Genomic DNA, 13,599 nt, shown 5'->3' with positions numbered 1-13,599 from the left:
ACACGTTTTTACTGCTGAGACGCTGTGGCTGTGACCGGCCTGGCACTGGTGTGCTGGGGAATTGGTGAGAGAGGGAAATTGTGCAGGTGTCATGAGTAACATCTCCTGCTCCTGGGAGGGGTTGACCTGGATTTTCTCATGTTCTACACATTTATACTGGAGTTTCTAAATCTGCATGGGGAAAAAAACCCAACTTTTCCTTTTAATGGCTTGTTATAAGTGCATGAGATGAGCACTTAAATTTTTTTTCTCATTTCCTGGAATTCTCTAAGAAAACGAAATACTTTGGGTACAAGACATCTACACACACTACAACCATTTCTCATTTGCTCTGGTGAACTGACTTTTCACTATGTAGTTTGTACCTGCAGAAAAATACCTGTATTTTTTATAGTTAACTGAATATTTTTTCTCCACATCTGTGGGCAGGAAGTTAGGTGTTGAAGTAGCAGAAAGCATTTTCCCAGATACAACTCCATAAAACAAGACACCAATCCCAAATCCTATTGAAAATGTGATTCTTAGGTTACAGAAATTCTTACCTGTACTCCAGGTGCTGCTTCTGCTTCAGGAACAGGTCAATAAATAAACCAATAAATACATAAATCACCTGCTGGGTGTTAAACTGTAAGACATGTTTAGCATGAACCCAGTACTGAATTATGAGCTTGGATAAAAGACAATACAGTGCAAGGAGGAGAACTTTTAATTAAGATCAGCTGAGTCCCAGGTGGTCTGAATTAGACAAATTAAACCAATCTTTACACGAAGTAAACTCACCTGTGCTATTTGGAATAAGCACTAATCTCTTTTGCTCACAGAAGTGACCACAGAAACACTTTCCTGAAACTTTTTAAGTCTGCAGCCTGTTTCTGTCAACATTGAAAACAGGATATAGTTCATCACCCAAGAATCCATCTTTGTCTAGACAGAAGATTGTAGTACAGACTGTGTGGGATATGCTGTGATATCTGTTAGTCCCCATTGCTGTTCAAGTTACAGAGAATACCAGCACACCACTGAGTTGCTGAGAAACTCTTGTAATCCCAGTTTCTCCCCTTTACACTGATGGGAAGAGATTTCCACCCCTTTTGGTGACTGACTTGTGTGTGTAGTGTTATTCAGGTCACTATTTTCTAATTTCCTTTATTTCCTTCATCTGCTGTTTTTTCAGTATTTTGGCTTTTTGAAGGTCTGCCCTCACCAAGCTGGAGGTCAGTCCATGGAGCTGGAGAATCTGTAATACTCTGAGGCTGGAGGGTTTTAGATTTTACTGGTGATATGCCAGAGAAAAAGAGTCAGTCTTCCTGTTCTATAAACACCTTTTATGTTAATGTTTCCATGAGGGGTGAGACCTAAGAGGTCTATATACAGTTCCTTCATGAACATTTTGAAGTGTTTGTCCAAACTGTAGAGAAAAAAGGAGAAACAAACAGAACATTTTCTGTTCTTCAGCAACTTCAAACATTTTTATTCCTTGCTTCACCAATTCTGGTAAAGTTAGAGAGTACTGCTTTAGTACTGAAACAATGTGACTTGAAATTACCCTGACCTTCCAAAACTACAATCTTTACTTAGATTTGGCATTCTTTGCAAATACTTGGTATATTAACAGAAAAGTAAAGAAAGAGGTGGATATCTAAAGAAACAGGTGGCTATCTGTTCATTGTACCAATAAAAAGGCAAGAATGTGCTGCTGTAAATAGGTTTCCAGTGAAGAAGCAGGAAATGAACTGTTCAGAGCAGTGTCCTTACACTGCATCCAGCGAGACACTGAGAGCTGCTTAGGAAACATTACAAGAGATGAATCAACAATCCTGACAGTGGAGAGGGGATTACAGTGCTCTGCAAAGAGAGGAAACACAGCAACAAAATCTGACTACACAGCAGCTGTGAGCTCTCAGAGTTGCTGTTGGGGTAAGGAGCAGGGAAGGATTTGGCCAGGAAGTCATTCTGACAGCCCTGCAGGAAGCTGGCAGAAATGAACTCTCAAGTTTTGTTTGTACAATTTCTAATTTGAGAAAAAAAACCTTAAAAACCCATCTCAAAAACCTAACTACTCCCTAATGTGAATTGATCTTTGTGTGTAAATTGACTTTGGTTTAAAACAATTAATTGGGTTTTGTTTTCCAAACTTATGTCACAAGCTTCTGTGTTATAACAAATAACACAGAAATATTTTCAAAGGCATCTTTGGGATGAAAACTTTAGAAGCATTTTACAAAAATAACAAAAAATAAATTACTTTTTCTTTTTAAACGAACAGCTATAAAATCCATGAACCAAACAACACATAACATTGACATGAGATGAAATATATTACACTAAAGGCCAGTTAATTACCACAGTGGCTTCAAGTAAATTAGGAGGCACTTTTTGGCTGAGCAATAGTCACTGATTCAGTATAAAGTCCCAACTCACAGAAACACATGAAACAAAACTGCTAAAGCTTTCTAAGGTTCACAATTCCTTAAAAAAAAATTTTAAAAAATTTTTAAAAAGTGCAAAAAAAGAAAGTGGAGATAGAAAGGCAAAGAGCAAAAAGGCTACAGAGGGCACCCTGATCTGCTTCCCTTCCAGGACTAGGGAGTTCCAACACGGTTAAGGATTCACACAGCAGAGAAGAGCAATAAAACTCCAGGGACATGGGAAAAGAGACACGAGGAAGGCAGCAGCAGGTCAGATGAGAGCAAGTCCAAGGTGGAACAAATTGAACTGCACTCTGATTGAAGGGAGCATTCAGTACTTGCGGAATGCCAGGCAACAATACATGTTGTGCTCTGTGCCAGCCCACGTGGAGTGGGCTGAGTAACCCAGCACCACAATCTCATATCCTCAAGATCCTCAACACCTGAAAGCTAAATCTTCCAGCAAAATAAAGGAGGTACTTTCATGAAGGGATTTAAGTACCAGTACATGAATAGGCTACTATGAAATATTGCTGTTAAAGTCCCTAGCATAACAAAGAGGAAGACAGTAAAGAGCAACTCCAGCCATAAATTACATATTTAGAAGCTCTATAAAAAGCATTATTGACATTTAATATAATTAAATACACACATGTACCTATATGTACTACTGATAAGCATACCTAATAGAAGGTTGTATTAATTCAGAGGGCAAAAAATTTAGAAGGCAGCAGTTTGTGGCACTCTTGTAAAGTACAGTGTGTTTTGGGCAAGAAAAGCACAGCACTGAGTGGTCCTTAAGAAATTATGTACCTCAATGAGGTGCAAAGTTCTCCAGCTGGAAGACCAGGTCTACAGCAGCATCCACATCTGGCACAATGTGGTCTGGCTCCACCAAGCCAGGGTCGAAGGTGAAATCCCTGTGGCCGTGGAAGACGTTCTCAGTGATGCTGTCCCTGGTGGGCAGGGCCACCTCGCCGTGGGGGCTGTACACCCCGGTACAGACCAGCACAGACCTGCAGCGGGCAGCAGCTGCAGGTGCCAGCTCGTTCTGCCAGCTGAGGCCAGGCTCGTGGGCCTGGGGGAGCAGGGCAGGGGCTCTGCCTGCTGAAGCCTTGGCCTGCAGACGGGGTTTGGAGCCTGTCCTGGAGCTCTCCTGCAGGTAGCGGTTGTACAGGTTAGCTCCATACACATCCGTCATCAGATTGTCCCTGAAACCAGAAACTCAGTCAGCACTGCAGCTTCAGCTCTCAAAAGGCATTCTTACCATTCCCATCCAACAGTTTATTGCATACTTTACACCACTTGGTGTGGAACCAGGCAGACACGGAGAAGTCCAGCCCTGCAGCTATCTTATTGCACCATTTTCATGAAGCATGAAAAAATTAATCACTCTCCATATTGCAGATCGGGGCAAGGGGAGAGAAAATCGAGGTATGAGCAGCCCATGAATGACCTTATTATATTTCCAAACATCTTGGAGATTCTGAAAGTCTTTAATACAATACAGCTTTATCTTCTTCTCTGAAAAGGGTTCTATGATGTGGCAACACACGCAGTAGCATATGACCAACCTAAATGACCTAAGAGATAAAGTCTAGCTCTACAGTATCTAACTGTCCTTTGCTCAAAGGCAGTTGGTGTTACACCAACTCAACCTAATAGAATAAACACCCAGGCAAAACTTTGTTGTTAGATTTACACAGCCTATTGCAGAAAAAAAAAATCAGGAGAAATCTTAGTTGCATATAAAACACCTTCTGTGCTTCTGTAGAAATTACACATAAAACCAGCAAAGCATCATTAATTTTTAAGATTAGAAATGTCACAAGAAATATAGCATACCACCAAGAAAGTTAGATGGTCTTAATGGTAGGTGAAACAAGCTGGTAAGAGTTGTGTGTTTTTCTTGGCTGGCATTTACACTGTGAGTATTTTCCTGGTGTATTTGTCAGGCTCAGCACACCTGACCCCACAGCACAGAGGGTCTGGGATTCCCTGCTGTACCTGTGGGGCTCAGCACAGCTTACCCCACAGCATAGAGGGTTTGGATGGGCTGCTCCCAGCTCCTCTGCAGGGCCTGGGCACGGATCAGGTGCTCTGCATACTGGTATGTCAGCCTGCTGGGCTTGCCCATCAATGCCTCGTACTTCAGCTCCTTGCCAGTGATCTTCTTGTAAATGTTTTCCAAGCAAACCATGAACGTGCCATGCCCAAACCTACACAGATAAGAATCCAAACCATTAATGTTCCATCCCCAAACCTACAGAGATATAAAACCAAACCATGAACGTTCTGTGCCCAAACCTACACAGATATAAAACCAAACCATAAATGGTCCATCCCCAAACCTACACAGACACAAATCCAAACCATGAATGTTCTGTGCTCAAACCTACACAGATATAAAACCAAACCATGAATGTTCTGTGCTCAAACCTACACAGATATAAATCCAAACCATTAATGTTCTGTGCTCAAACCTACACAGATATAAATCCAAACCATGAACGTTCTGTGCCCAAACCTACACAGATATAATACCAAATCAAATTACGTTAAGCACAGATTTAAAACATCAAACAAGGCTTTTTACTTCATTATTTTTTAGGAATAAATTGTGTCCTGCAACTGTCAAATTCCACTCAGCATGCAACATTTCTGCAGCTGGTTGACTGAAAATTAAGTGCTGATTAGATGAAAAACAGACACCAAAATAAACCCACATGACTGGGATGGCACAACAGATTTATATAATTTTAAAATTGTTCACTGGAGGTATCCTGGCTGCCTTACTGTAGCCTGAAGCCAAAGTGCTTTTCCAAAGTGCTAATTAGAAATAGCCTCTGCTTCTAAAGACTGGTATCTGAGCAGATCTTTGACCCAGGGCTGAGACAACAATCAAGTCACAGTAACAAGTTTTTATTTCAAATTACAGACAGGGGAAGGGAGGGGAAACAAACCTATTAAAGAAGTACATTCTATTGAAAGCAAAATCAAACAAAACCATTCTAAAAGGTCCTGGCACCTTGCTCTGCATGTTCTACCTGCTTTTTCATGTGCTCCTTAAAGAGCTCACTGCATTGTCCTCAGCTCAGAACCACTCACTGCTTTCAACCAGCAGGGTCAGTCCTTTACCCTACCAGTAAAAGATAAATACCAAAGAGGGACCTAATGAAAAAAAATCAATAACCTTGATAATTTTTTTATTTTTGCTTTTCAACGAAGGCTCTGAGGCCCTCAGGAAAACCTCTCTTTCTCCACTGTTCTGGGAGTGAGGAAACAAAAGGGTTTAAAGCTTAAAAGCAGCTTTTCTCTTGAGAACTGATTTCCTGGATGCAATAATGCAGCCAGCAACAAGGCAGCATTAGCTGAAAGTGCATTAGAGACGTTGCATTCAAAGCCAAGCCCTGCTGCGAAGCTCCATCAAACATTCTGTATTCAAGTGTCGGCTCTGAATCCTACTGGAAAAATGAGGAAGCCCCATATAAATCCCAATTACATGAATAAAGCACTCACCTTGGGGACTGTGCCTCAGCCACCCACATCAGGTCCATGTTACAGGCCAGCACGGGAATGTGAGGGTAGTTTTCCTGCCCATAGGGATTTCCAGGATAGCCACTTGTCAGCAAAACATCAATTATCAGCTGCAGGCTGGTCTCCCATCTGACTGGCTCCCCAAACAGCACCACAGCTGTGAGAACCACAGGTACAGAACAGTCATGGAGTTTTGACAGAGTCTCTGACATGGGGCCTAAAACTTAGCCTAAAGAGACTGGACAAGTCATTTAATATAACCAGGAACTTATCAAACAGTCACATTAATTTAGGGGCTTCATATATCACATGCCCATTCATTCACAGAAAATCTCAGAAGTATTAAGACCCCACTGCAAAATCTACAGGTTTAGGAATTTTATTTTACAGGTGAGGTTTCTCCAGAAATTACAATATTAACTTCTAAATTGTATTTCTAAGTCTTCCATAACTTATGAGTTCTCTGTTTACACACAGTATTTAAATACAACACCAGAGATGTTAATTTGTTCATCTCAGAACAAAATTTGGATGTTGTTTTTAAAATTTGCTTTGGTCTCCAGCAATAATCTGACATGGGTATTTTAAAATCCTAAGGTCCAATTTCTACTTTCCTGCAGTTCAGATGAGATAAGAGTGAACACAAGACTCATACTACAGCTGCCTCTTGACTACTTGTAAGAGCAAGACCAATTATTTCTGAATAACGAACATCAGTTCATTCCTCATTTATGAAAGGAGGGCAACAACAGCCTGTTAAAGGCAGATGAAAAGAAAAGGAGACCTCACATATACCCTTCAAACTTCAAACCCAGTGGCTGAAAACTGCACACAATAAAAACCAGCTTTACAACACATGGTGCTTTCAAATGAATGACAGATGTCATTAACAAGGAAATTTTTGGATTGTCTCAGACAAATTTTCAAAGTGCCCAACAATCTAAAAATAATTTCTGATAATAAAATAAAATATTTCATTTATTAATGAATAGATGCAAGTTAAATAAAGATAACTGACCCTCAATCTTGGGAAGCTCCACAGCAGATGGGGACTGCAATAAGAAAAAAAAGTGAAAGTTTTCTACAAGATTAAACATCTATTTTTAACAGAATAAATTCAAGCACAGCTCCCAGAGCTGCCTCCTGTCCCTCCAGCAGGAAATGCACTCTGTATTGGTGTATACCTGACGTCAGTTCACTCAGAAACTTGTGTTTCCTCTCTGAAGTGACATCTCTGGCACAGGGACAGCAGAGACTGTGCTGTACCTGCACCTGCCTCCTGCTTCTCCTCAGCTACCCCTGGAGTTTTTTAACTCCAGTTGTTAAAATTACTTGTGTTGTAATTTCAGTTGTTTAAATTACTTGTTTAATTAGTTGTTTTAACTACTTGTGTATAAAAGTATGAATGTGTATTTTTACACAGGAGTAAGAGGCCTCCAGTAGTACCAAGATATTTGAAAAATAGTTTTTGAGATGTTTTTCTTTAACACTTCTAATAAAGAATGCACTGTATAACATGTAATATATTTGCTAAACAATTGAGAGTTTTCACTTCGTTATTTACTCTCTGTGGTGACAAACACTTTAACAGGCTCTTGACCTCCCCCATCCACATGGGTGAGGAGCTGAGTTACGGATTCTGTGTGCCAGAGAATGTCCTTGCTACAAGTGGGGGGAAATCCACTTTGTAGGCTGGCCCTGAACATGTACAGCACACCCAGCCATTCACTTCTGCTTTAAATTCTGCACAATTCAACTGGAACCACTGTACCTACTGCTGACATTTCAATAATGCCATAAACACCAATGGGAGCCCTTTGAGGGAAAATTATTTATCTTCAAAGCATTCATTTCCAATCAAAGCAACCCCATGGGTTAGAAACAATGACAACACAATCATATATACAGGGAAAAGCTTATGTTACCTTCTACACTTTCTGAGGAAGCTAATCAGCTTTCCAAGACAGATTTTGCATTAGGTATCTGTATTAGATTGTGCGAGCTTTCCCACAACAGCAGGTTACAAAATCAAAGGCTGGGTTAAAGAATTACTACTAAGAGAAAAGAATTGTTCTTGAGAATGTTGTAATAAAACAAATAAGGAAGCAGAAAGGCAAAGTCAAAATACAATGTAAGAACATCAGCATTAGCTTGGTAGTTAAATATTGATTAAATAATGTTATAGGATGTCATGCAAGGAGCAAACAGAGAGGTTTGAAACAAAAATCTTCACTCACCAGGACGTTGGGCCTTCTGTCATGGTCAACTGCATCGAGCAGAGGGCGTTTCTCCCGCAGGGTGTCAATGGTGATGGGCTGGCAGAAACCAAGGCTGGGGCACACCAGCTAAGGACACACAGCTGCTCACAGGAAAAGCTTCTCAAACTGCTCATTCCACCTTAACCATCTAAAGGTGTTCAGCTGACAAATTAGTTAGCAATGAAAGCAACATCAAAGACAAATTTTCCTCCTGTGAGACAAAAAGGTGATTGCCTCACTGCTGATAAATGAGAGATCAAAGTTCTTCTGTTTTGTTTTCAGTCTTCTCATCTGCTTCTCTCTTAACCAGGCCTAATGAATTTTGACTGTTAACTGGAACGTTCTCTCAATACCTTTTTCTCAGTTTTGTACTTCAAATAGAGTTATGCTTAAAAGTTGCATATACATTTTTACAACTTATGATTTACACCAACTTCAATGAAAATCCCACTAAAGGAAAAAGTGCAGAAGGGACTTAATGGAAGCCTGAGCAATGTTTATGCGAAAGCTAATGTTATTAAGTTACAGTTTGAAATTTTGATACCACCATGATATCAATATAATTCAAGTTCTTTGGGCACTTAGTATAAAACCACATTCAAAACATAAATTTGGCACCATACTAGGAACTACCATTACTATTTATTACTGCATTTGTAGGGTTGAAATATTTGATTTTCACTTCATCCATAGTAGCCCCTGAACCTGATTAAGAAAAACACTTTGACAGAAAGTTGATGGTTTTTTTAAACTCTTTTTGTAAAGATACTCTTGAGCAATATCAAGAAGGGGTCCTTGTCCAGATACCAGGACACATTTTTCATGATAACTCTTGAACATCCGCAGAGGACTGTGTGACATCATCACTTGATCTTGGGAAATCTGTTTGGGATTTAAAAACAAAAGGAGTCTGTTGTTTTTCAGAGAAGTTGTTTATATATAGATTCAATTAACAGATGCGAGAGATTCCAGGAATTACATAACAATCAGCATTTTCTCCTTTCACAAATGATGTATTGATAATAAGCCAGAAAAAAATACTTTACTGACAAATTATCATACATCTCCCTTTCAGCTTCCAGCTCAATTCAACGTGAACAAGCCTTTCTCTTCTGGTTTTATAAGATCACCAAATTAATTTAGAAGTAAAGAGGGAAGGAGTATCAGAACTAATTCCAGCTGTGGGCTCTGTGCTAAACTGCAGCTCTGATTTAATTGTACCAGATTATCAGCTTCTTTTAGTTTACATTTCTTTAACCCTTCAACAGGACAGGTAGTAACCAGTAAGACTATTATTCTGGAAAGATGCTCCTGTGGATCCCTATTTACCATCTTTCCAAATAAATATCTTTAGCTTCCCTATTGGAAAAACCAGTGCCTTTACCAGTAGAAAAGCCATTAGCTTTCAACTGCACTTTTCACTTTCAGCAAAGAATGTCAGGAGGCTTAAGGGAAAAACAGACCTGATGAACTGAGCAGCACTGAATAGAATATAATACAGCTGACACATTCAACATGCTAATGAAGTAAATGGATTTAGGTGACTCACGGGAACCCCCAGCAGGTGAGACAACTGGTCAGCTTTTTTCTGGCGCAGGCAGTCGCCTGCATTGGTGACAAAGACCACGGGCACCAGGAACTGTCCCTGAGAGTTGACCAGCTTTTGAAAGGCTGTTCTGGCAGCAGGAATGGGGGTCCTCCCTCGCACCAGCACCCCATCAATGTCAAAGAGAAATCCAAAGGATGGCAGCACGCTGAGCTGGAAGGAGGGATGAAATCAAAGGGTCCATTAGTTATGCCTGTCCTTACATATATTTAATAGAGTTTACAGCAGCTAAAGCCCCCTAAGAACAGACACCTCCAGTGAGAGCAGGGGATCTATAATACTGCACACCTTAATGTGCCTTACAGACACATCTTCATGCTAAAAATACATTGACACAAGGAGCACCACAACTCCCTCTGCCTTATCCATACAGACTCATGAGAGCTATTTTGCCTTACAAATAGGTCCAGACTGTTTCAGAAGATAGGGAAAAATTAACTTAAACTGATGCCAAGAGGTACAAAATACATGCTGCTGCGCCACTGAGTCACACTTTAATGGCTTGGCCCTCACAGAATACTAACAAAATATGCAAAAGTAGATTTTTCAGTAGTAGGCAGGTCTTGGATACAAGTATTGTACTTGGCTGCTCCTTTACAAGGTGTTTGTAGTAAAACTGTTCTGTTCCACAAGAGTTTGATTACAACCAAGTGACTGCTGTGCTCCTACACATGGCTTCAGTCCTAGTTTCACATAGGGCAGACTAACTGGGAAAATCAGCACCTCCTTAAACCAAGGTGCTGCTCGAGTTACTAAAATCTATCTCCTTGCCTGCCTTAGAGGCAGTGAAGAGCTGGACTTGGTGAGCCCTGGCAAGGAGAGCGAGGAAGGATGAGCTGGGTGATAAGGGCAAGGAGGAGAGACAGAGAGAGGACTGCTGAGCAATGAAATTGTTACTGGATCAGGCTGGAAAAGCATGGAACAAAACCTATCATCTAAAGCTCATTTCTCTCCCGAGCCTAAAGCAGAAAACAGGGACCTTGGGATTTATGGTCAGTGATGAAAAGGGAAGGGTTAAGGGCCAAGGCTGAGCACGATGAGGGGAACAGGCACAGAGAGGACTGCAGCCCTGGAACGTGGGACAGCCTTTGCTACCAGAGCTCTCAGGGAACACACCCACAGCCACCGTGTCTCCTGTGCAGGAGAAGGGCACTTTGCCCACGCAAGCAGCACTTTGTTCCACATCAGTTAGTCACCCACCACATTTTTTCTGCCGCTGGGCACAGCACAGGGATAGGCACTGCTGGGAATCGGGATGCAGATCAAACAACAGCGGAAATCCACCCCCCTAGGCAGCCTGAGTTAATAACGTCAACACTGTAAATATATTGCATTCTCATTCATTTAAATTAGCCTGGGTTTTTGTCATTACATGCAAGAACTCCCCCTGAAGCCTTCTGCTCTCTCCTCTGTAGAATCATCACCCTTTTAATTTAAAGAACAAAACACCTGAAGTCCTTGTCTCCACATAGTCTGCACCTGTTTCAGGAAAGTTATGTCAGAAATAACGCAACTGCTGGAGAGATACCGCTGAAGGCTTGCTAATAAATGTACAGCAGTCTTCCCCGGCTTTGTGAATGGGTGCATGAAACTGCTGAAATTACATTGGTATTGGAAGAATTTTGCAGCAGATGCGATTCTTTACGTTAATTTTGCAACATACAAATAACAGATGTATAGATAACAGATTACAAATGGGAATTTTACAGTGAGTAATACTAGTAAGAAGAAAAAGAAAGTATTAAAGGGGGGGAAAGCACTAAGAAAGGAACTGAACATATATATATATATATGATAGATATAATGATATACAGAGGTAATGATGTTAACAGATTTGTTTCCCTTTCGACTGTAAATAAATTGTTGGTGATCGGAGTGCTGTGCCGCGCTGCCCAACCACAGGGACAGAGCCGGCAGTAGTCGGAACGAGTTTCCCTCGTTCGCTCTGGAAGACCAGAGCACACGCAGCCCCAGGACGGGAACTACGGCCAGCAGTGCCCGGGAAATCCATCCCGGCGTCCCGGGGAAGCGAGGATGTTCCCGGGCATCCCCGGCCACGGGCACGGCGGGTGGCCCGGCCGCGCTCCGCCGCGCCCGTTTCGCTTTCTCTGCTCCCCGGCCCGCCCGCCCGGGCCCCGGCCCCGCTCACCGCGCTGTGCCCGCTCCGCCCGGCCAAGGGGCCGCACATCCCCCGGCGCGCCGGGAGCCGCGGCGGGCGGGCGGCCCCGAGCAGGGCGCGCAGCGGCGGCAGCGCCCGGCGCATGGCGAGCGGAGTGCGGGGCCGGCGGCCGCCCCGCCCGGCCCGGCGTGAGCTCACGGCAGCGTCACACGCTCCGGGCCGGCGCCAGCCCCGGCGGCGGAGCGGCGCCCGCCGGCATCTCCCGCGCCCGGCCGGCCCCCGCCCCGGCCCCTCCGGCGCACCGCGGCTGGCAGCAGGGCGAGCAGCAGCCAGCACAACATTCCGGCCGAGGAGACAACCGTGTTTTAATTTAGTAACAGATCAGAAGAAACATTCTGTCTGGTTCTGCCCGGCCAAGAAATGAAGGGACTGCAGCATCTCTCTTACGAGGAAAGGCCAAGGGAGCTGGGCGTGTCCGGCCCTGAGAGTGAAGCCAAGAGGATGGAGCAGGCTCTGCTTGGTGGTGCCAAACATTTGGACACAAGGAACGAGCAGGAACTGATGCCCAGGAAGAACTTCTCCCCTGTGCAGATTGTTCAGAGAGGGTGTGGAGCTGTCACACTGGAGCTATCCCAGAAGTGTCTGGACAAATCCTGTGCCCTGCACTCTGGAATGGCCCTGCTGGAGCAGGGAGGTTGGAGCAGATACCCCACAGTGGTCACTTCCAGCCTGTGATTTGTCTTTTGGGAAAAAATCTAACATTCACAAACACCAGTCCCTCAGCTCTGCACCCCTACAGATAGACTTGAAAGTGAAACAAGCAGTACAAAATGTCATTAGCTAATGGACACTCTGCAAAGCTGTCTCTGTTTATCTTGCTCATCCGCTAATACACTTATTTCCTAGTGCTGCCAACAAATACTCCTCAGCACCCCTCTGACTGCAAGGAGAAACTGATCCTTCAGCAACTGCACTGCACTCACCAGGACACAGAACAGGGAAGGTGGCCTTCCATCTGCACCACTGACGTGGCTGGCATTATATGAAACACACAAATGCATTTCTAAGAGACAAAAGCAGAACCAAATGGATGCATCAGACAGAACAATTAGAGAGCTTAAGCCAGGACCACACACAGGGCAGAACTCTGAAGCAGGCAGAAAGTATTTGCTTTATAACCTGGATGTGTTCAGGGCTGAGGCACTCCAGAGATGGTATGAGCCATAAGCCTGGCACCACACACACAGCTGCACCTGCAGAGCTGAGGCAGAGCCTGCCCACTGCTCCATTCTCCAGCACAAACAGGATCCATTTCCTAGCTGTGACCACAGCAACTTCCCCACCCTGACTCCACCAGCAATTCCACAGCCTGGCAGGACACGGGCATTTTGCTATAGGCCATTGTGGGAAATAATTACTCTGCAATTTGTTCCCTCAGATGCAGCCAAGAGCATTCAGCTCAAAAATGCTTCACATAGAGCTACAGAGAGAGGACCCAGCACAGCAGGGCCAGGCAGCAGCCAGTTTGCCTTGCAGTTACACACTGCAGTTTTGTGCATTTATTCCTTTTCTGTGTTGGTTGGCAGAGACTAGCCCTGTCTTATAAACTTGCCTTTTACATCATGATGTTGGTCATACTCCTTTGAACATGAATGTAATTACAATCCTGTT

General features: G+C 43.2%; 1 protein-coding gene across 3 annotated transcripts; it reads right to left on the bottom strand.

The window, feature by feature from the left end:
- Positions 1 to 1,270: 1,270 nt before the first annotated feature.
- Positions 1,271 to 12,388, bottom strand: LOC110470663 (haloacid dehalogenase-like hydrolase domain-containing 5). 3 transcript variants are annotated; one of them, XM_085590777.1, is made up of 9 exons: positions 11,959 to 12,087; positions 9,753 to 9,962; positions 8,973 to 9,085; positions 8,183 to 8,276; positions 6,964 to 6,997; positions 5,928 to 6,102; positions 4,439 to 4,627; positions 3,222 to 3,619; positions 1,271 to 1,408 (listed from the first exon to the last, which is right to left on the bottom strand). In XM_085590777.1, exons 1-8 carry the CDS (start codon positions 12,070 to 12,072, stop codon positions 3,223 to 3,225), a joined length of 1,326 nt encoding a protein of 441 aa, XP_085446903.1. In that variant the 5' UTR covers positions 12,073 to 12,087; the 3' UTR covers positions 1,271 to 1,408; position 3,222. The 3 variants fall into 3 exon arrangements, with proteins under 3 accessions (XP_085446903.1, XP_085446904.1, XP_021386155.3); XM_085590778.1 differs by lacking the exons at positions 1,271 to 1,408; positions 11,959 to 12,087 and adding an exon at positions 12,231 to 12,388 and having other exon boundaries at positions 1,441 to 3,619; XM_021530480.4 differs by lacking the exon at positions 1,271 to 1,408 and having other exon boundaries at positions 1,441 to 3,619.
- Between the last annotated feature and the right edge of the window lie 1,211 nt (positions 12,389 to 13,599).

Source organism: Lonchura striata, chromosome 12, assembly GCF_050655825.1.
Source record: "Lonchura striata isolate lonStrDom1 chromosome 12, ASM5065582v1, whole genome shotgun sequence".
NCBI lineage: Eukaryota > Metazoa > Chordata > Aves > Passeriformes > Estrildidae > Lonchura > Lonchura striata.
This window is presented reverse-complemented; position numbering and strand designations above follow the sequence as displayed.

Excerpts from the sequence above, each read along its gene's own strand:
- LOC110470663 (XM_085590777.1), bottom strand. The coding sequence starts at position 12,072 with ATGCGCCGGGCGCTGCCGCCGCTGCGCGCCCTGCTCGGGGCCGCCCGC. Across the intron at positions 9,963-11,958 it reads GGCGGAGCGGGCACAGCGCG|CTCAGCGTGCTGCCATCCTT; the intron begins GTGAGCGGGGCC and ends CCCTCCTTCCAG. Across the intron at positions 4,628-5,927 it reads GCTGAGGCACAGTCCCCAAG|GTTTGGGCATGGCACGTTCA; the intron begins GTGAGTGCTTTA and ends TTATCTGTGTAG.